General features: G+C 40.6%; 1 protein-coding gene across 3 annotated transcripts in view; it reads right to left on the reverse strand.

Moving 5' to 3' along the window:
* plx (PTB_TBC1D1_like and TBC domain-containing protein plx) overlaps positions 1-24,569 on the reverse strand; it is a 624,596-nt gene that overhangs the window by 226,755 nt on the left and 373,272 nt on the right. The window contains exon 1 of one of the 3 annotated variants that reach the window (XM_067135192.2): positions 7,440-7,663. The exons of the other annotated variants lie outside the window; for them this stretch is intronic. Coding sequence (XP_066991293.2) covers positions 7,440-7,499 — 60 coding nt within the window. The 5' untranslated portion in view covers positions 7,500-7,663. Of the gene's footprint in view, positions 1-7,439; positions 7,664-24,569 lie in introns of those variants that run through there. 3 annotated transcript variants of the gene reach the window in all.

Consider the following 24,569-nt stretch of genomic DNA (forward strand, 5'->3'; position numbering starts at 1 on the left):
CTTCATTCTATAATATATGTCAAAAGCAGATTAAATATTCAAAAATTATAGCTGGGGAGGGCAATTTTAATATATGTGAGATTTCTGGACATACGGCAGCACTGTGAACCTTTAAAAGAAACACGTGTTGATCACCAACTGCTTCAAAATGAATGCAGCCTTCATGAACCGAAGAGTAACACGTGAGAAAGGGGGCCAAGGCCTCAGCCTGCTCTGCTTCCTTCATCGGCCGCATTGACGGTCCCGGGGGTCAGCATGGCCGCATGCCAGACACACCGGTTGTTTACAAGAGTTCAGCCTTCGCCCGATATTTGCAGAACGTGTATGCATACAAGTTTACCGTATGTAATGACTAGAGCTCGGAAGTTAGGCAAAACGCCTTTTTATCTGGGTAGATACATCCAAGTGTCACAGAGACAAACATGTTTCTGTACGTTTGGGAACGGTAGGACCAGTTACTATTTTGCTGTTATTTATGTATTAAAATTAATCAATGGAAAAAATATGTAATTTCAATGTACTGTGTTAATAATAAAGAAAACTTCATTTGAACTTAATAGATAAAAATGGCATTTACATAAACGATATTTTCATATTACATAAATCTCTACTGAAAACTCTGCAAGTCAAATGGTCGAGAGGGTTGCCAGATCCCGTCCTTGCTGCGTAAAATTAAGTGCTGGTGGTGATTATTGTTTTAAGAGGAAGAACAACCTGGTAACCATCCTCTAACACTAATCAGAAGGAAAATGGAAGAGGTCCCATACTCGAAAAAGAAAGAGAAGACCACAAAGAGCGTGAAAATTAAAGACTCCCTAGGCCTCGCAAATCTAATACCGTCGGGGTCGGAATAAAACAGAGCTGACCAAGCGAGGTCAGACGGGAAAGGTAAGAGCGAGGAACCTGACACAACTAAGTGGAAGCAACGCCGGACTCAGCTAGAGGAATCGTGGTCGCCAACCCAGACTCCCTCGTCCCCCGTTCAGTCGCCTCCTCTTGCGACATACAGGGGATACCTATGACGCTATTCTATCATCCCCACCAACAGGTGGATACAAGATTAAGTACTAAAATATGTTGCAGATGTGTGTTACGTAGCTTACATTAGAGCATTTTTATTATTTTTAGTGCCCATTTTTGTCATTATGTATGTCTATTTTAATTATTTTACTGCATATTTCCTAAATGTTAAGTGCTTATTTGCCTGCCTATTTTAGCAAAAAGAAATGCCTGAACTTCCAGGCTCTAGTAATGACATTCAACATAAGTTTAGCAGTTCCTCTCAGCATCTGCGATGGTCATACTTTCACAACGACTGCCCTTGACTGGAGCAGGGTTTACAAATGGCATATGCTACACGTCACGAAGATATACGGTAAAGAAGAAACGTAGAAGATTCGAGGCGTAGACATTTGAAATGTAAGTTCGTTTAATCCGCAAAACTGTGCAGTCTTGGCAATACAAAATAAAAGTCGAACATGAATTGATTGAGTGAAAAACAATCTGAACAATCGCAGAGAGTTTCAGCTTAAAGAAAATAATCCTAGAAGAGGATGTGAAAAAAAAAATCTCTTTCAAAACTACTTACATGTGCCAAAATTTGACAGACTTAGATCCAATTACTAATGCTACACGCTGTGGATGCATGGACTACGGAAGTCCTGTTAATCTTCTTCTTTTTCTTCTTATTATCTGTTAAAATTATCACAACGATATTCGAAGACTGAATGTAATAACATTCATCTAAGAAACTAAGACAGTGAAAGCTGCACAAAGTACATATCAGAGTCGACTATAAACTGTTACATTCCTTATAATGTACAGGTCTTTTTTTCTAAATTACGTGTTATTCCAGTCCTTATTACAATATTATATACATTTGAACATACATACATACATACATACATACATACATACATACATACATACATGGGTACTTTAGAAAGATTTATTTCTAGGAATTCAGTGGAAGTTATAGATACTAAATATAGCAGTTTTAGGAAAAACACAACACTACAAAGTATCTTGTATATCGACAGAAATGTGTGATGGAATTTCATCTGGAGATCTCAAAATATAGTTAAGTGCGCCTCTGTTTCAAAGGTTTGTTGAACTATGCTCAGACAAGAATCTCGCAGATGTGTACAGAGAAAATGCGTTGAGCGCGATATTCTTTAGTGTAAAAGGACCATAGTACAGATCCGTATCGAGAGGGAGGAAAACAGGGATTTGTTCATTAGTCGGTATAGGCCCTGTTTAAAAATAATTGGGTACAATAATAGAACTTCAAAGATACAGGAAATATATTGATAAGTATAAAACAGACCTCTACGAGGCCAGAATTCAGTTACAATGAGGAATGGGCGAGGAACGTTACTGAAGTGGTACGCATGGCCCTCGAAGTCATCCCGGTAGCTCCTTACAATACAGACTACCCATTACATGTCTGTGTCGTGCGTTACAGAAGTGCCGCTCGCCTGTTGATCATTCAGCCAGAAGGTCGATACAGTATTTATGACATTCCAGTTAAACTCTATGGGTTAATGTACTAGCCAGCCTTAGGGTAACGTCCTGAGAAGAAATAACTTTCAGAATGTAAGAAATTACCAATATCTATACCCGAATGTAATAACCAATGCGCCCAATGCTAGGATTTAAAAACAAAAATGATAACAATCAAATCAATATATCTGTGTCTATTTAGGACCACAGTCGCCGTCGTATAGGATACCTCAGGAATTTTAAGCTCTGGGCCATGTAGGCAGCTAGAACCTCTTCGGACATACTCGAAGTTGTCTGTAACAATATGTATTTCAACCCTGAGGTCACATTTGCTATAATAAACCCCAAGTAATAACACATCAGTAAACTAGTACATGCAGTAAGATAACGGATCATAAGACTAGAGCGAGCTGGCTGCGCGGTTAGGACCGAGGAGTTGTTACCCTGCATAATACAGATGGTAGTTCGAATTCCGCCATCGGCAGGTCGAGAATAGTTTTCCCATTTCACACTATGCTAATGGCGGCGATATTAAGGCCACGGTCACTTCCTTCCCAGTCCCACGCCTCTGGTATCACCAAAAGTCTGTCGGAGTTGGTGCGACGTTAAAAAATAGTAGTAAAAGGGATTACATACAAATTTAGACAAATGGGACTGATGAACACTGTGGTCTGTGTGAAAGAAGGAACAACTATAACAGTATGATTTCTATCACAATAAGCGTAATTACGGGGTCTGCTAAGACTATGGCGAAAGAATACAATATTATAAAATTAAGTTGTGGTCAGTGTCGACAGCACTTAGTACGCCTGTCCTAGGCGATGTTCTCTCCTTAATATTTTCAAGAAAATGCTGTTGAAGTCGTACAATATTTCAAGTCTTGAGGTTAATCCATACGAGGATAAAAACGTAATTATTTCGTAGAGCTATAGATTTTGTTTTCTTATTGAAAATGCACAGAACAGACAATCCAGGCTTACTAAAACTTCAGTGGAACCTCTTTGTATTGCAGGTGTTCGGCAAGGTGACTGACATGACATTGTGAACATCAAAATTGAGAAGTTAATCAAGTGATCACCTCGTGATCGTTAATCACGTGATAATATTAGTCACGGCATCTACAGTGTTATGTTAATTCGAAATAAAAGGGACACGTCTTTTTTTACTCTCTCTCTCAAACGTTCTGTTTCCACTATTCAGGATCGCACTGTATCTACCTTGACCTGACTACGCCAATGACTATGTCACTTAGTCTCAATTTGAAAGAAGAATGGTGTGTCGGTCTCGCAGTCTAAGGGTAACGAGCCTCTTATGCGGAGGCCCCAGGTTCGATTTCCGGCCAAGTCAGAGATTTGTTTTACCTGGATCTGACGGCTAGTTCGAGATCCACTCAGCCTACGCGAGAACATCAATTATTGAGGAGTTACCTGGCGTTAAGATAGCGGCCTCTGTCTATAAATTTAAGTATAACGGTCGAGAGCTCTGACCATGCATCACCTCGTAATCTACAGGCCTTCGGACCGTGCAGCGGTCGCTTGGTAGGCTAAGGCTTATCAGGGTTGCAGCGCTATGTGGGGCGGGCGTTGGTAGCTACGGTATGTGATTGACAAAAGCCGTGGCTGCTGTGTGAGGAATATCAGACTAGGAAATGAAGTGTTGAAGGAAATAGATAAATATTACATAGGTTGCAGAAAAATCAATGGTGGCAGAATTAAAGAAGACAAAGTGTAGACTAATCTAAGCAACAAAATACTTCGTTAAGAAAAGAAATTCCTGAAGATGGTTTTCCGTGGTTTCCCATTTTCACACCAGGCAAATGCCAGGGCTGTACCTTAATTAAGGCCACGGCCGCTTCCTTCCAATTCTTAGGCCTTCCCTATCCCATCGTCGCCATAAGACATATCTGTGTCGGTGCGACGTAAAGCAAAAAAAAAAAAAAAAAAAATCCACACAGATATGAGAAGACTATTAGATGATGTTTCTGAGAAGTTGTGCATGGAACATAGGCAATAACAAAAAAAGAGAGAGAACAGAAGCTTTTGATATGAGGTGTTACAGAAGAAAGGTGAAGGTGAGATGGTTAGATGGAATTACGAATGAAGAGATAGTGAATTAAGCTGATGGGAGATGAATGATTTGCCAACATTTCACCAGAGGAAGAGACAGATTGACGGGAGACATCCTGAGATACGCAGGACTTATTAAGTTGGTTTTTGAGGAAGAGCGAGGCCCAGAAATGAATATGAGAAGATTACACAATAATTATGTATAGGCCTAAATGCAATTTGCTTTACCTCGCACCGACACGGGTAGGTCTTATGGCGATGATGTGATAGGTAAAGGTTAGGAGTGGCAAGGAAGCGGCCGTGGCCTTACTTAAGGTGCAGCCCCAGTATTTGCTTGCTGTGAAAATGGGAAACCACGGACAAGCATTTTCAGGGCTGCCGACAGTGGAGACCGAGCCCACTATCTCCCGAATGCAAGCTCAGAGCTGTGGGCCCCAAACCGACGGCCAACTCGCTCGGTATGTGTAGAAATGAAAAAAGTCAGAATATATAGGGTGGCACGGAGAACTACACCGAACGAGTATATCAACTAATTATATGCATATAATAATAATAATAATAATAATAATAATAATAATAATAATAATAATAATAATAATAATAATAATATAAAGAAGAAGACATTAGAAGTCTTAATAAATAGTACAATTTCCCCTCAAAATGGGTTGTGTAACATACCAGTAAAAACTATCAATACAGGGCCATTGAGTTACTTCTGCTCATGGCAGCTGACTGCCGGAATAGGATCCTACAATCTTGAATGGGGCCTGCCATGAAGGTTGCTCAAGATGTAAGCCTACGTTAGCTCCGAAACCAGTTAACGCAGGTTACGAAAATGTTAGGGTATTCCCCTAAAAAGCAATGAACTTACATTTCAGTTGCCCATTTACCCGGTACGGTTACGATTTTGATTAGGATTTTAAAATGTACGATTGCACTAAATATACAGAACACAATCCACTTAATTGTGTAATTCTAGTCATGCACATGTTGTATCTACAGTGATGTGAGTGATTTAAATTCAAGAACTGAGGAGTATAAACCAGTCAACACCCTTCTGTTCCTAAGACAGCGAGTTTTATCCCGACAGAGGGTGGTGATATTTGAGAGGGCTTAAATACGACTACTCCGTGCTGTCAATTTCGGTTTCGTTTATGAACGCCCGTAGGATAAAATTCTCTCAAGATTTATACCAGCTGAAAGTACGTTAAACAAACAGAATTATTATCATTATTATTAATATTCCGCTAGGTGCCTATGGTATGTATGTACTGTACAAACGTAAAATATTAGGAACTTTAAATTGTAATGTTAGTTACGACAAGCTAAGTGGTTTTCTATTATTTCCATTCGATAATTTTTTTGCTAGTTGGTTTACGTCGCACCGACACAGATAGGTCTTATGGCGACGATGGGGCAGGGAAGGGCTAGGAGTGGGAAGGAAGCGGCGTGGCCTTAATTAAGGTACAGCCCCAGCATTTGCCTGGCGTGAAAATGGGAAACCACGGAAAACCATTTTCAGGGCTGCCGACAGTGGGGTTCGAACCTACTATCTCCCGAATACTGGATACTGGCCGCACTTAAGCGACTGCAGCTATCGAGCTCGGTCCATTCGATATTATACTACAGAATAAACCGATCATTGCTGTTGTTTCAAGGGGACAAACATTGCGGTCATCGGCCGAAATATACTCACTAATTTAAGTACTCTAGCATCCTTTAATAGTTAGTTTGTTACGCGTCATAGTTATACTATATGCTAAGACTGCACATGCTCAGAGGGACTAACTGATTTCGAGATTCCATTTTCATATTATTTGAATTTGTTGGTTGAAAACTGATGCACAGGTATATTCATTACCATACTGGCAATTTGCGTTACAGTACGCTTATTGGGTAAAAAATGTATTATTGTCCTTCCAACTGCATATTTATGTGTTGCACTCTTTACTAAGCAGTGCAGCGGAAACTGTAAGTAGGTGTTTACTTCCTATCATTATTCATAGTTTTATATTTATTATAAAGCGTAAGAAAGAACGGGTACCATTACGGAAAACAAACTTGAATTATATTCGTGCCAAGATAACACAACAAGTAATGCGTCCATTTCAGCCCATGGTCAAAGAGGCAGCATGATGATGTATCAACAGACTTATTGCTATGCCCCTAGCACGGCTAAAGGAAGCGATATATGAAATAATTAAGTTAATGTGGGTTAAAAGTCATATATTTCTAAAGCAACAAGTAGCGAAAATAGCAAGTAGCAAGATAAGCGAAATGCTGAGAGGAAAAGGGCAAATTTAACACGAGACGAAACTGTTTTAATGTCTGTTTTCCATTAATGGCCATCGAGAACTAATGTATGTCACCTTTATTGAATTGACACCTCTTTTTTTTTTAATATAACAGCACTGCAGAAAACCAAGCAAGGCTTTTGACCGATGTGGCTGGGAGTGAAAAGAGCGAACTCAACAGCTGTCCCCCATGTTAACGCAAGCGTACACCCTTCCCTTCCACAATTACAACAGTGACAACATGACTGATCAAGAATATAGGACATGATTTGATTATTTATCATAGAATATGATTTAGTTGGAGTAAACCTGTGTTAAAGCTTCCTAATTTGTCCGTGAGAAATACTGTTCTTGAAAAAAAAAAATTTAAATGTAGAATATAGGAAATCACTCAGCTGAATGTTTTTTAAACAAATATATCTGAAAACAGTATGTAACATTCTTTTTGTTCAGTTCACCCATATGAAAATGTCAAATGCTTCTTTCCTCAAAATATGCATTTGTTGAGTTCGCACTTTGAATTCACAACGCATCAATGGACAATACAGAGTACGACCTCACACAAACAAATACTCACTTTGGCGCCATCGCTGTGCGAGTGGTACGGGCTGTGCGATATGATGGGGACCGTAATCATTCTGTGATGACTGACACCGCTCTTCTTAGGAGAAAAATGTCCACATAATCCGCGGTGGTGCTCACACGTCTATGTCCTGACCTTAGACAAAATAATATTCTTGCCCTATGCTGTCTCGACACCAACAGTAGTGCTGCAGGGACGGCTAGGAGAGAACTGACGGTCAGAACGTGTGCTGGCCACTTGCGTTGATCATCCAATTCTGGCAGCAGCGAGCTGATGCTGCAAGCAGGCAGGCTAAAATTACCACAGCCATCACAGCCTTTGAGGAGACAGTCACTAACCTGGGAGGTGCCCCTGTCTCATGAGATCAGTGCATGTCAAAGACAAAGGGCGGTCGTTATTTGTGTGTTCCATGGCGAGTGTAACCGGTGAATCTACCACCGCGAACATTTCGGAAACGCGATGTGTACTGTTTTCACAGGGGCAAACAAATTTAGCCCATACAGTGATTCGAACCATGCTGGGAAAATGGTTTTCGAGTACTAAGTTTATGGCTTTTTTTAATGAAACAATCCATATTAACACGAAGAAAAAACGTAGACATTAAAATCACGATGGCTTTTGTTTCAGTGTCCTAGTGCAAATAGATAATGTGATATGGTCACTTCCGGGTGGGAGTGTTGTCTGCTACAAGTGTTCGGCCACTGCTAGTGTATACCTCGCCCGTATGTGTACGTTTACCAGTTGTGTTCAGAATGATTGCCGTTAACCACAAGATCGCTGAACACGACGTAGCATTTCAGGCTGCTCCAACACGTTATTTCATGTCTTCTGATGTAGTCGATATGTCCTTGTTTATAATAACTTTGAGCTCGCCCATTAAAACAAATTTAAAAAAATAGAGGTGTCAAATCGAGAGAATCGGCCTGTTAGGTTAAAGGTCATCTGCACCAAAGTTCGGAAAATATTTGTTCAAGAGAAGAATGTGCCATATCTTGCACTAATAGCTGGGCATCCATCATGTCGATCTCATATTTTCCACCTCATGTGCAACAAAATGGTCTCTAGCATCGGTGAAAGTTCCTGTGTTAGGTACTCAGCGACTCGTCTATGAAAAACAGGCCTATGAGATTATTCCGCACCACACGTTTACACTCCATGAATCTTGACGTTTCACTTGGCGATGCCACTGGGGATTGTTTGCTGACCAATAGCACATGTTTTCTAAGGTTCATATGGCCGATGACCTTAGATGTTGGCTCCTTTAAACAACAAGCAAGCAAGCATCATCATCATTATCATCATCATTATCATCATTTAGCCATGATTTGTGAACTCCGGTATATCATATCTTAATACCCACTCACAAAAAATTGGCATGATTCTAAAAATCGTTTCCATGTAGCTCTTGATGGAGAGAGCCATGACATGGATAGAACCTATGACGATGCAGAATACGTAGTACACTTACCTGACAATGCCACGTCACCTCGCGATAGCCCGGGAGCTAGTGTGGAAATCTAAAGCAATAGCTGCTGGACCATTAATTTCACCCTCTTCTCCAGTCACTCGCTATAGAGAATGGTTGCCCAGTTGCAATTCCTCTTAAAACAATCACCGCCGCCACCGCCACCACCACTACCACTCGTTTGCTTCCGAAATGTTTTCGATGTGTTACGCTTTCAATTTCACACAAATGTCGAGATAGATAACGTTTATCACGATATCTCTCAGTGTACACATCGCACGAAAGCACAGCATTCTTTCTACACTCACCATACACTAGGATCATGTCTGCTTTTTCCGAATTTGTAAATATTAGTGTCTCTCGGCTACCCCGTACATCTCCTTTAATGCAACACAACAAAGTACTAATTAGGAAGTGGCAATGTATTACAGGACGCAAAACATTAACGTACACATCGCTACGGCCGACGGGCCACACACACACACACACACACACACACACACACACACACACACACACATTAATAATGGCCGGTCAAACAGAGCAGTCAGCATTTCCAGATATAAATTACGACACCGCATTAACTATTTGCACTAAGGTCATATAAGCCATTGTGATTCTAATCGTCTCTACTTTCATTTTCTTCATGTTAATTAGCATTGTTTCATTTGAAAATAAAGTGCTCGAAAACAACTTTCCGGAATCGCTGTAGTATGGGCTATATTTGTGAGCAGACTATTTTCAGATTAACTGCTACTAAACGGCACGTTACGTCGATAAATGGAAAGCGCCATCAGACGCCATTTTTTGTTGTTCCTATGATATTTTCTGGTATCTCTTCTATTTCTGCGTTAGATTGAGTTCGAAATTTTGAACAGGGTGAAATTTGGGTACAGTTTTCACATACTGCTTTATTTATCGCATGATTATGTGACAGCTAGAATCATTATGGCCACTGTTTGTGCCAATGTCCGAGTCGAATTTCATGATTCTATCTTTCCTATATGTGTGTCAAACTACAAAATATACGTGCAAAAATTACAAAATTTACCTGCAATCGAGAAATGCAGCTCTACCTAACGTATAAGGGGCCGAGATGCGACAAAAAGTCATAGGACCAAAGTTGTAGATCACTCCAAATGGCGCACCGATTATGTTATCTGCTTTGTCATATGACTTGCCGTTTAGCCACCAATTACTTCGAAACGAAAGTCTGTATATTTTCATATTTTTCAGTGCTAAAATGTTAAACATTTCAACATCTTGGAATTTTTCCGTCGGTTACAGGCTAAAAGTTATAATTTTTCTAAATTTAAATTTTCTAGCTCGTCTGTCAGATTGTGTCCGCGATCTTGATTTGGAGGGGGAGGCGTTAAAAATTAAGACTTTTACGAAACTGTTAAGCCCATGAAAACTATAGGTAATTGGTAATTGCTTTGGAAACATATACCCCAGTGGATGAAAGAAATGCTTACACTCGTGTTCTTATGCTGAGCCCCAAATTTCAAAACTGGTAGTGGGTTTGATCCTGTCTCAGTTCGATGGTATGTGAAGACAGGTCACTCGTGGGAAGCTGGAAATCTGCAAAGCTCGTGTCGGTAGATCTACCTGTACACGAATGAACTCTTGCGGCACAAACTATCCTGCTTCTCGAGGTCTTCGGAAACCTTGGGACTAAATCAACATTATTAAAACTAGCCTCTGACGCCCTAGGTTCTCAATGACGTCCTCTCTGCGAGCTGAACCTGACCTGCTATCAGCATCATTCCCCAAATGTCTTTTGAAATCTGACAACATTTAAATTGGCCTCACGTTCAGAAGCATTCTCACACGCCCTAGACGTGGACTGATGTCTTTAGACTTTGAACGATGATTTTCCAAGGACAGTTCACTTTTTAGCTAACATAGTATGTCACAACCTACCAACAGACTCTAAATAAGTTTCAGTTAACGGTACGTTATGGGACTTAATCGGCGAAATCATAGGCTGAGAAGGAAAAAATACACGAAAGAAATAGCGCATAGTATCACTCAAAGGAAAGGGAGTCCAGGTTTCGGGATTGGCACTCGCATGCATACGGAGAAATCTATATACTATAAAATAAGAGTTTTGTCTGTACATTGCTCAGAATTTGAAAAGAATGGTATTTCTGTATCGGGCATGTCCATAGTAACAAGGAAATGCACTTTTTACTTTTCCGTAATTTCTGTCTGTCTGTCTGTCTGTCTGTCTGTCTGTCTGTCTGTCTGTCTGTCTGTCTGTCTGTATGTACACGCATCACGAGAAAACGGCTGAAGATAATTTTATGAAAATCGGTATGTGAAGTCGGGGGATGAGCCGCTACAATCTAGGCTATAAATCATTTTACTCGCGCTGAGTGAAATGGTAGTTTAGGGGAAGGTCTAAAATTTCTCAAATATTTATATTATTAGTGGTCCTATCGATACATACTATATAACGAATGTTATATAGAATTAGATTTCCGATCATTTATGTCATACATTGTTATCGTACCGGCTTTGATAACACAGATATGAATGAATCTGTATTTTTTTTGCCAAGTTCATATCAACACCGAGCCACGAGAAAAACTGGTTAACAGAATTGAATGAAAGTCGGTATATAGAGTGGGGGAGTAAGAAACTATGGTGTAAGTTATAAACAATTTTATTCACCCTGGATGAAATTGTAGTTTAGGGGAAGGCACCTAACATTTAATTTTTAAATACCAATGTCTTGGACCTATCGAAAAGTAGGCTACTACATAACAAAAGTTACAGAGAATACAACTTCCGACCATTTATATTTTATTCAGTTTTACCGTACCGACTATGATAAGATGGTATTTCAGAGTTAGAAGAAAACTAAATGTGAAGGCCTACAATAATGAAAGCGCATAACATTGATCAACAATAACATTACATTGACCATTGTTTGTTGTGATGTTCTTTGTCTCTTATGCTGCCGCTCAACTCAGATGGGATTACTGGTGCGTACCGAGTATAACAGTCTGACTGAATATTGGCGGGAAATAGCTGGGGAGTTAGAAAACTTTCTTCTTTAGCATGGCATTCCTCTGGTTCATGCATTTTCTGATACTGCCGGTACGTAACAGACTGGTTCATCATAGTATTCCAGCTATTCAAACCCTACTCTGACGCGCTATATTGAATGAGCAGTGTGCACACATAAGGCAGAGGCTCACTTAGTAGTAGTAGCAGTAGTAGTAGCAGTAGTAGTAGTAGTATTAGTAGCAGTAGTATGACCTGGTCTAGAATGACAATTTAGGCCTATTCCAAATTATAGCACCACAATTGATTAAATAACTCAAAATTCAACCCATGAAAGAGCCATTTCTTAAGAAAAGCTTCCACTTAACTTTTATTAAATTCTACATTCATTTTATTCCAAATTAGCAGTGAAGACGGGGTTTTTCCTCTGGCTTGGAGGAAAAATTTGCCTCCAAGTCAGATAGATTTTTCCTCCGCCAGTGTACTGAACTGAGATTTTCCGACTCATTGGGTAATCCTAGAAAACACATTAGTTTTTTTTTCTAGGAGCTTTACGTCGCACAGACACAGATAGGTCTTATAGCGACGATGGGATAGGAAAGGCCTAGGAGTTGGAAGGAAGCGGCCGTGGCCTTAATTAAGGTACAGCCCCAGCATTTGCCTGGTGTGAAAACGGGAAACCACGGAACACCATCTTCAGGGCTGCCGATAGTGGGATTCGAACCTACTATCTCCCGGATGCAAGCTCACAGCCGCGCGCCTCTACGCGCACGGCCAACTCGCCAGGTAAACACATTAGTAACAGGGCATAGTTTTTGCCTGGGAGTCTTCACTATTCCACACCCCCAGCCGGCCGAAATAAGACGAAGTGTGTTCACACGGATCACGGCTGTCTGCGGCTTGGTCATTCCAGCTCTGGAACATTGGACTGTTAGATCGGCAGCGTAGTAGCCTACTATTCGTTAAAAGTGAGAAAATGTGTGGTTTTTCATTTGATCGAGTATGTCGTATGAAAGCATTGCTTTTAAACGCGCCATTCCTACTGACGTCATTGTAATGACCTAAGTTCATTTAATTTGGGAAAACTACTACGACAGTCTTTCTGAGGATGTGAAAAGGTAGATGAAGAGTATCTGCCATTATAATGAAAACTCCCCAACCTGTTTGTGACTGATGTAGGCAAGGGGGCCTACCATTACAAAGAAAATTCCCTAACCCAGTCTTCATAAGAGGAAAGATGGCACCGATCTCGATAGCTGCAGTCGCTTACGTGCGGCCAGTATCCAGTAATCAATCAATCAATCAATCAATCAATCAATCAATCAATCAATCAATCAATCAATACTGATTTGCATTTAGGGCAGTCGCCCAGGTGGCAGATTCCCTATCTGTTGCTTTCCTAGCCTTTTCCTAAATGATTTCAAAGAAATTGGAAATTTATTGAACATCTCGCTTGGTAAGTTATTCCAATCCCTAACTCCCCTTCCTATAAATGAATGTTTGCCTCAGTTTGTCCTCTTGAATTCCAACTTTATCTTCATATTGTGATCTTTCCTACTTTTATAAACGCCACTCAAACTTATTCGTCTACTAATGTCATTCCACGCCATCTCTCCGCTGACAGCTCGGAACATACCACTTAGTCGAGCAGCTCTTCTTCTTTATCTCAATTCTTCCCAACCCAAACTTAGCAACATTTTTGTAACGCTACTCTTTTGTCGGAAATCACCCAGAACAAATCGAGCTGCTTTTCTTTGGATTTTTTCCAGTTCTTGAATCAGGTAATCCTGGTGAGGGTCCCATACACTGGAACCATACTCTAGTTGGGGTCTTACCAGAGACTTATATGCTCTCTCCTTTACATCCTTACTACAACCCCTAAACACCCTCATAACCACGTGCAGAGATCTGTACCCTTCATTTACAATCCCATTTATGTGATTACCCCAATGAAGATCTTTCCTTATATTAACACCTAGATACTTACAATGATCCCCAAAAGGAACTTTCACCCCATCAACGCAGTAATTAAAACTGAGAGGACTTTTCCTATTTGTGAAACTCACAACCTGACTTAACCCCGTTTATCAACATACCATTGCCTGCTGTCCATCTCACAACATTTTCGAGGTCACGTTGCAGTTGCTCACAATCTTGTAACTTATTTTCGGGAGATAGTGGGTTCGAGCCCCACTGTTGGCAGCCCTGAAGATGGTTTTCCGTGGTTCCCATTTTCACACCAGGCAAATGCCGGGGCTGTACCTTCATTAAGGCCACGGGCGCTTCCTTCCACTTCCTAGGCCTTTCCTATCCCATCGTCGCCATAAGACATATCTGTGTCGGTGCGACGTAAAGCAAATAGAAAGAAAGGAAAGACGTTTGGTGACTTCCCCGTCGCGTTTCTAGGGTAGCGTTAAGTGCTATGCAATTTAATACAATCTTTCTCACAACATGTATACTACCTAACCTAGAATTCTGTATACAATTTAGAATTCCGTAGCGAAGCACGGGTACATCAGCTAGTTAAGGAATAAAGTAAGACAGTTAATAAAGTTGACATTAATTGAAGATAGGATAATAACTGAGGACAGCCGGATAGGACCAATATGTAAATACCATGTGGATGTATTGGAAAAACGAGATGTCCCTCACTAAATTCTGATGATATGAATTACGGATTTAAGAAAGCGGTAACAGAGGAGAAATTTAGGCACAGGGATTCTTAGGTATTCAGATAAGAAGGGTTATGGATGTTATTACGTAAGCCTAAGGAGGCAAGGTAGAGGCAATAAATTAAAGCAGAAAACGAAAGTAGAAGAGAAATACAGTAAAAAATTATAGCAAATGATAAACACCGTACGGTGCGAAATAAAAGGCTATACTCCACGGTACTGGGAAATATTATGAGCCACGGTTAGGTGATTGTAACCTCAAACGGTATTCCACAAATATCTCGCATAATGGCAGCTTGACGTCTCTCTCTCCTTCTCCCCAACGAACAACCACGAGTTTACAGGAATGATGCCGAAGTTGGCATTACGTTGTTTCCCTGCTGGCAAGCGCCAGAGACATTGACTGGTAGGTTCGTTATCGGTCTGCGAGGATGTCCGTCACTAAACGCGGAGCATGAAACCTGTAGAAAATTATAATTTTCTCCGTCATTTGAAGAGTAAGCAAAATGATGTAGATAACAAAAAGTATTTAAAATGAACAGTCAACAGATTTCACAGAAAATCAATAGTGTGTGAGAAAATATCAAATAACTCCTCTGATCTCAAAAAAACAAAAACAAAAAAACAGTATATTCCGTGATTTTTGAATCACATGCATATCAAAACATGCTCCTAGATGAGTATACTCTAAATAATGAGGTTTGGTCGAGATATATCCAACCGTTTCATCGCGATGGTGGAACAGACAAACGAACAGACACGAAAGCTAAGAACCATGAATACGGTCTTGAGTTGATCTAAAAGGGATAAATATCCGAGAACTATATTTAAATAGATTTCCCCCTTTATTTCTGTGCTTAAAATTGTTTAATTTCGGTAAATATTTCATGAACAAGCAGGCAATTTGGTGTATATTTCGCACCGTGAAAAAAAAATTAAAATTTAACTTTAGCAGATCCAGAATATACTGTAAGTAGTTACATACAAGCATCATGATATGAACCTTAGAGGCTAGCGGAGGCAGCCGAAGGTATGTTCACAGACAAGAGAAAAGTAGGCCTATGTCCAGATCCGCTACAATGAAATTTGTATTACAATATCCAAAATTCAAATTTTAAAACATGTTAATGAAGCTAAAGAACTAATCATGAGCTTTCAATAAAGTCTTACTCATTTTCATCCATACGCGGGCAAAGAATGGTTTCGACACTTGCGCCAGATAACGATAACCTATGATCAAATAAAGTGTTTTTATATTCAGAAAATATTCTTCCACTATGGACATCTGACACTGGAAACTATAGAAGATACAGGGACTTCGACGAGAAACTATGCTCAAATTCCAGCCATGCCCGTCAGAATACTGTTCACGCAGTTACCAGCACGCTAGTTTCTCCGACACGTACTTTCGCTAATTTCTGAAGTACCTGATATCCAAGTCCTGTTTTACAATACCATCTAGTTCCGGCAAACCTTTAACTTTCTCTAACAGACTGTATTCAACCGTGTTTCCAAAAATAAAAGGAAGGTAAGGTTCTGCAGTGGCTCTGAAGAGTGTACTTGCAGGGTGAACATTGCAATAGATTTTGTTGCCGCTAGCTGGAACCTACTTTTAGCATTTGCTGCCTGTCGTTACTTACGGTAGCGAGAATATATTTGACAAAATTTTGATCAAATATGCACAAAATTGACGTATATTTTCAAAAGAAAAAATTTAGTTTTCTACTCGACTCAATTAGCTCGTAATATCGACGGATGTGGTTTTTCATTGAAAGTATCGTGATTAAGGGATAATTTCACGAATCGATTTCGCGATAATTCGCAGATATGTATATTGCACAATAGGGGTTTTCTTAAAGGGATTTGGACTTTGTATGCATTAAATTACGTTTCTAACACATTTCGCGTTTATTCTTAATACCAGAAAATTACAACCCTAAGCATAAATCACATATAGGCTACAGTACATATATTTTGCTTGTAGTTTAACGGCGCACTAACGCATTGAAGGTTTTAGGCGACGCAGCGATGGGAAAGTGCTAAGATAGGGAATGAAGCGGCCGTGGCCTTAAGGTGCAGCCTCAGCATTTGTTTGGTGTGAAAATGGGAAACCACTAAAACCATCTTCGGGGCTTCCGACAGTGTCATTCAAATCTTCCATCTCCCGAATGCAAGCTCACAGCTATGCGACCCTAAACGCACGGCCAACTCGCTCAGTATATACGCATTCATGTAACCCTTCCTGTAAGACAGAGGTTTCGGATTCCAACATCGCGGGTTCAAACCCGGTAAACGTAACTGGATTTTTAAGAGCAAAAAATAAAGGCCACTTCGCACTGTCGTATAATGTCGGCGTATGCTGGCGTTTAGCCGACGAAATTAATAAAACTCAGGTTTAGGTCACCCAACGGAAATCTGTTTTACTCTGGCTTCTGGCGGAGTAAAACTGAAGCGCAGGCAGCCTAAATGGTGTCAAATGAAATACTTGCACACAGTAGCCGATGTCATACAATTATTATTATTATTATTATTATTATTATTATTATTATTATTATTATTATTATTATTATGTCCGGCTCCATGGCTAAATGGTTCGCGTGCTGGCCTTTGGTCCAGAGTATCCCTGGTTCGATTCCCGGCCGCGTCGGAGATTTTAACCTTAAATGGTTAATTCCCTTGGCTCGGGGACAGGCTATTTGTGCTGTCCCCAACATTCCTGCAACTCATACACCACACACAACACTATTCTCCACCACAATACCACGCAGTTACATACACATATTATTATTGTTATTAGTAGGGCCTATTATTATTATTATTATTATTATTATTATTATTATTATTATGTCATTCTATGTATAATGAACGAAGTGTGGCTAACATGGAAAACTACTTTCGGTGTGTTCGTGTGTTAACCTTCCACAAGCAAGACACTGTGTCAATGCTATTTTCATCACTCGAAAAGTGCGTAAGTACGTGAATGGAATGGACTCACTCTCCTTGATTCCACGCCAATTGGAAACGTTTGGCAACTGCAGTGTTGACTGTTTGTGAGGGTACAGTGATACACAAAATAATATTCTAGACCAGGGTGCGAAATCAGAAAGAAATAGTGATGAGGGGGGGGGGGAGGAGGAACATAGGGATTAACTACTAGTCTTTATTTCAGGCAGTATTTCGCGGGGGGGGGGGGAGGGTTATGCATTTCCCCTGTAATTTAATTACCCCCTCCCCCAGAAAAATGTAAATTTAAGATCTTTTTGTTAGAATTTTGCTGTTATAACGAGAATGATAAACATTAGAACGTTATTCCAATCAGCTGAGCAGTTTACGAGAGACTGTTGTTTTCTTAAGAAAGGCCAGACGAGGCCCGATTTGTCCTGATTTATTGCTTTATTAGTGGAACCTTCCTCTCTCAGGGCTAAGTTTTGACTGGACAAATTTGTCGGTTTTACACTGCTTAAGTGAATATTGTCCTATTGGCTACCTATTGGAAACACACCCTCTCCAAGAAGTATAGGAGTGATGTACGCTCGAGCTACTTAGAGCAATGACAAAGGAGGAGAGCTTCAAGTAATTTACATTCCTGCCCGGGTTTCAGATGGACTTGTCAGAGTGAAACATGAATAATAGGCTGCAGGTCCGGAATGCCACTGCTGCGTTGTTTTATTGCTCAAGGTCTGGCAGTGATTTGAATTATTGTTGATGTTTACATGAAAGTGCAGGAGGTCGAGGGGTCGATCCTGGGTTGAGGCGTATGTTTTTTATTTCGTAAATGTAGTCCAGGTGGTATGGTATCTTAATCGTCAACAGCGATTGCAGCGGGTCCTCTAGAAACCATTTGCACTTATATACTACGATCCTAGAAATGGACGAACATTAGTTTTCATTGGTCAGTTTTGAAATACGTCCTTTCCACGTCGTGGGCGTGAATTTATTCGCCCCACTTTATCTACTAGATGCGTTACAACATTTTGTAAATGTAGGATACATGTGACCTAAGAAACAGTGTCTTACTGTATTACAGTATGTAATGTTCAATGGAAATTAGCAAATAAAACAGCGCCTCCACCCAGGATCGAACCCTCGACCTCCTGCATGCTAACCCAAAACTCTATCCACTGCACTAACTGTACAGCACGACTAACACGTCCCGACAGAGGTAGTTACCCTACACGTGGTTACAGTGTTGCCAGATTGCCACTCTTCAACGTTCTTTTTCTGCCGGATATACTCGCAGGACGATCTTTTGTGAGAGACATTTTTTTATTGCTGGCATGCGGGGAGTCGCGCTGCGACGCCCGAGTGCGCGAATTTCGCTTCACTCTGTATAGTGATGGAAGAGTCATAATAGCAAGTTCTTGAAACATAGGCCTGCATGACTCCTTATTGGTCTTTCCTTTTATACATCTTATTGCCTTCTTTTCCCACTTAAACATATTGTGCGCCTGTCCAATTTCCCCATAATATGGTACCATGTGTTAAATGTGAATAGTTTAAAGCATAGTATGTTCACAACATCTGATTACTACCAACTGACTCTTCCAGTCTTCGAAGTGAAAATAACCCTCTAGACAGTCTTCTACGCAACTTTTGTGTGTGAGTATACCAGGTTAACTTAGTATCTGTTATACTGTATAGAGTAATAAATTAGTTACAGGATTGTGAGCGGCTACAAATAAAAAGGCCTTGAAAGTAAAGACTTAGAAGTAAGGAGACGAGCTGTTCGACTTAGTGATATGTTCCGAGCAGTCAGTGGAAAGATGGCGTGGAATGACATTAGTACAAGAATAAGCCTGAGTGGAGCCTTCAAAGGTAAGAAAGATCATAACATGAAGATAAAAATGAAATTCAAGAAAATCACTACGCTCAAGATAAGTGCCAGGCATATTTTTGGCCGCGGAGTGGATCTCTGATCACCTTGCAAGTCGTATGAGAGAGATAAGGTAAGAAAGCACTTGTACTCTCCCTTTATTCGGTAAAAATGCTATTTTCATTTGGTGTGTATCTAGTGAAATGTTGGTTGAAACAGCTATTTTAAACATTCAAATTTGATGTACTCGTGGTCTACAGACTGCAGTGAAAGAATAAAGTACTATTTCTTCACTCAAAATTTGTCACCTGTTTTTCAATACATTTCGAAGAAAGTTACCTTGAACTTCAATTTCAATTTTTTCCTGCCCGTTTACCAATCCGACTCCGTACGATATCCAGGGGATTATGAATTATTTCTTCTTTTTCTTCTTTTCTTTCGTCGCACCCTGGAAGGGTCACGGATGAGACCTGAGTCGCTCATCTGGACTTAACTCTGTTTTACGACCGAATGCTTTTTCTGAAACCAACGTTATGTAAAGGGTGTATTCAACTATTATCTATGTAGCCTAACGTGAATTCCCTAACAGTTGCAATGGACAATTTTTACGCTTTACTTTTACTACAGTATCAACTGTGCGGTAAAAACAAGACATCATTCATAATACATCTTAATACTATATCTGGAGAATAACGTCCTTGCGCCTGAAGAAAACACTATGCGACAGTGCCGTCGGAAAAATACTGACTCGTAAGAATGAGAATACTTAGATGTGAAATCTTAGATGTACTAACATAACTGGTCAGAGATCTACTCTGAAATATTTCGCATGGAAGCGTCGAAGAAAGATCTCTCTACCGGGCGAGTTGGCCGTGCGGTTAGAGGCGCGCACCTCTGAGCTTGCATCCGGGAGACAGTGGGTTCGAATCCCACTGTCGTCAGCCCTGAAAATGGTTTTCCATTTTCACACCAGGCAAATGCTGGGGCTGTATCTTATTTAAGACCACGGCCGCTTCCTTCCCACTCCTAAACCTATCCTATCCCATCGTCGCCATAAGACTTATCTCTGTCCATGCGACGTAAAGAAAATTTGTAAAATATATATATATATCTTTCAATGACAAAAGAATTGGCTTTTTCTATCCCTCCTGTAGCGTTCGGTGGAGTTAGAAAGAGACGTGCTCCACGCCCACTTCACCAGGGATAACTATGTGGTGGTTCAGCTAGTTCATGGAGAAAGAGGGAAGAATGCCTAGTGTGCTGTCAACCCGTCCCCGCCTCTGATCCCTGAACGCCGTCGTTGCCTCGTATCTTTGCTTGCCTTTTTAAGTTACGATAATAAGCCATGATTCTCCAAGAGGGAGATGCCCGTGGGCCAATTGACAGCAATTCATTTAATGCTATTTTAGTTATTTTTATGTGAATCTGTTCTATGTGTATCTTAGATAATGCCTGTCTAGGTTGGGCACTATTATTTTTTCTCCATTAATGGATCAATAAGGTAGAAATACTGTAGATCTGGGGAAAAATAAAGAATAAGGAAAATAATAAGCCATGAATTTATCAGTCCTCTACAGCCTCTGATGTACAACACATCTGGCAATGTCGCCGATCGAAACCACCTTCTGAAATCGTGCTGCATTTATGGAGGTTATAGCCGGCACGCATATAGTACAAAGGTCTTGCTCTATAATCGATGGCTTCAGCAAGGACGACGCCTACCTGAATGATCATCACTCGTCGTAGAAAAATGATCATCCTTGATCACCAGTCCTGAATGCCATCTACGGTGTGAAAAGTCCAAAGGAATCGTCTGTAGAATAGCAGGCTTACAATCATCTGAAGGAATATACCCTACAGAGTATCATCAGTTAGGCTCAGATTCCTGTATCTGTACTACACTAACGAAATTTGTTAATTACAAAAATCTCTTTAGGCCTTTCCAATCGTTAAACTACCAGCGTTTCGCCACAGTGTGGCATTGGGCTCGTCGTCGGATTGCCACATATTTTCGGTGACACACCAATGCAAGCCTCCTTTGTAGTACAATGTGATGGTGATGATGATGATGATGATGATGATGCTTGTTGTTTAAAGGGGCCTAACATCTAGGTCATCGGCCTCTAATGGCATGAAATGAGACGAAATGTTATGACAATTTAAAAAAAATCCTCCACTGAGTAAATTCGAAAACCTGAGGACGAAGAATGAATGGATGGATATGAAGTTAAAACAATCAGTGGATCCGACCCGCAATGCTCCACATTCCTAGAAATTAGCGTTAAACAATAGTATTACTGACCAAGGGACTGCTTCTAAAGCATAATACTGAATCGATGATGCTTGTAGACGAAACGGGTCCAAAATCCAGGTCATTGGCCCCTCATAATGGTACTTATCGCTAGGAAAATAGAACCATGCTATTTGTCATGTCGCAGTACTAATCAAAACTAGCGTAGATTCGTGGTATTCCACACATTATAGTATTACTCACAGGTAATAAAATTCGCACATGTAACACAGAGCTATGGTATTTCGCACACTGCGGCGCTATTTACAGGCAACGCAAACCTGTGGTGTTCCTCACATTGTGGGTATTAAGCATACGCAAGGCAGAACCATGGTGTCGCTCATCGCATGATGTTGCTCATATACGGGTACGAATCAATGGTACTGTAGAAGACAGTAACACACTATTGCTACTAAACACAAACCTATTTGGTACCTAACATGGTGGTACTACGCGCAAGTAAAAGCGACCCATGGTGTTCTCCGCGTGGTGGTACTAATCACAAGTAGTCTCATGGTTCTAATTTGATCAGCCCTTAGTCGCCCGTTTAGTCGCTTCTTACGACAGGCGGGGGATACTGTGGGTGTTTTCTTCGTCTCCGCCCCCCACCCACAGGGGGTGTAGGACAATGCAGTGAAGGTGCACTGAGGGAGATATATACCTACAGTTTTTAAATGCCCGGCTTTGGTTTTTGTATCAAATATTAATTATCAAAAACTGACTCATTAAATTAAGCCGCATACTGTATTTCCACGAATTACAAAAATGTGGCATCGTCAACTTCTATAATTTTAAAAAAATTGGAAAATATGTTTCATATCCGTGTATCTGTCCGCACTTGCCAATTCCCGATCGTCCGTCTCGCCTCAAATCAAACTTGCTGTAATGGACAAGCATTTCTCGAATACAAGATATCCACACCATAATTTTTATTCTGCTGTTTTATGTAAAACTGAAATGTTGTCAAGCTGGAGGAATTAACCAAACTGGGCTAAAATTCCATATCCTACCGGGAATCAAACCTGAAACCTCATAAACCGAAGGCCACTACAGTGCCACACTGGCTACTCAGCTAAGGAGCCGGACTGCATTCAACTCCGTTTATAAATGGCAAGAGTATTTTCAAAATATTCCTTTAGTAGACTTACTAACGCTGGTAAAACAAAATTTTATATACTCGAAGAAAAATAGACAGGGATAAAGAGTTAGCGAAGGCGCTTTGGTGAACAGAGTGTTGCCAGGCGGTCTACCAGTCGCCGCGCACGTGATCGCGCTATTTTGAAATTAGACTACTCTGTGACATTCACCATCCTTCCTCCTCTACTTCTCCGAGTTCACTGCACAATGAGCTTCTATCTACTCTCTCTCTTTTTTCTTTTTCTTTTTTACATTTTTAGTTTTTAATTTAAATTTTGCTTTACGTCGCACCGGCATAGATAGGTCTAATGACGGCGATGGGATAGGAAGAAAGGGTTAGGAGTGGGAAGGAAGCGGCCTTGTCCTTAATTAAGGCACAGCGCTAGTATTTTACTGATGTGAAAATGGGAAGCCACGGTAAACCATCTTCAGGGCTGCCAACAGTGGGGTTCGAACCCACTATCTCCCGAATGCAAGCTCACAGCTCCGCGACCTTCAGTGCACGGCCATCTCACTTAGTCTTTTATATACTGTATTCGTCGTTACTGTGACTTTTTTTCAAATTGGGAGAGTGCACCCATGGAATATCTGCCGCCGCCGTGATGGTATAGGAAACAGCAATTGCTGCATCCCTGGGGATCGTAACTGTATGAACCAGTGGCGAAGGTAAGCTATTTCGGACAGTATGGCCATTATGAAAAGAATGAAAGATATGGGACATCAAAAACACATACCAGAAAAAATCCGAGAAAAACTAATTTAGGCCTGTAACTTTAGGACCTAGGAAAGGTTTTCATTCCCCTACCCGAAGGGGAGGAGTGGGCCTGCTAGAAGGTGACGCCTTCTCTCTGGCCAACTTATGGTCCTAGTATCAACGTTCCACACAAAATAAAACAAGTACTGCATCGTTACTCGAGAAACTTTCGATGGGGGTTTCGCGAAATTTATCGCAACTGGTACCAAAATCTGCCACGAACCGATTCACTGCTGCATTTATTTTTTTACGAATAGATGATGAATCTTGGAATCTTCTATAAACGAGATGTGTGTTCATTCGTCTTTATCGAAATAATGAAAAACGCAGCTCGTAAGTTTAAGAAAATGTTGCACTTCAATAATCCAAAAAGTGAGACGAGACATTTAGAAGCGGCGATACACGAAGTCTATTCTGCATTCTTTCTTGCTCTCAAAAATGTCAATCACTTTCTCGTTGAAGTTTTCTAATCTGTTGACGAATTTTTTTTCGCATGGTAGTATACCTACAAACAGCCTCCGTGGCTCAGACGGCAGCGCGTCGGCCTCTCACCGCTGGATACCGTGGTTCAAATCCAGGTCGTTCCATGTGAGATTTGTACTGGACAAAGCGGAGGCGGGACAAGTTTTTCTCCGGGTACTCAGGTTTTCCCTGTCACCTTTCATTCCAGCAACACTCTCCATTCTCATTTCATAGCATCTATCAGGCATTACTAAATCACTTTGAGAGTGGGGACCCCATCGTACTAATAGCCTATATCTGCTTCATTCATTGCATCCCTGACCCGGTCAATGACTGGAGAACAGGTTGTAGGTTTTCATTCATTTTCATTCAGTATACCTACAATTCTCAGTCTTTCTTTTGTCACGGAATTTTAAATAAGGTTTTTACACGTTTCATCGTTCAAAAACGCGCTTAGCTTCGGAAGCCAACACCGGCACGGTGATTAATAATTTCAAAAGTTTAACAGTTTCTTGAAAT

The sequence above is a fragment of the Anabrus simplex genome, chromosome 1, assembly GCF_040414725.1.
Source record: "Anabrus simplex isolate iqAnaSimp1 chromosome 1, ASM4041472v1, whole genome shotgun sequence".
Taxonomy (NCBI): Eukaryota; Metazoa; Arthropoda; class Insecta; order Orthoptera; family Tettigoniidae; genus Anabrus; species Anabrus simplex.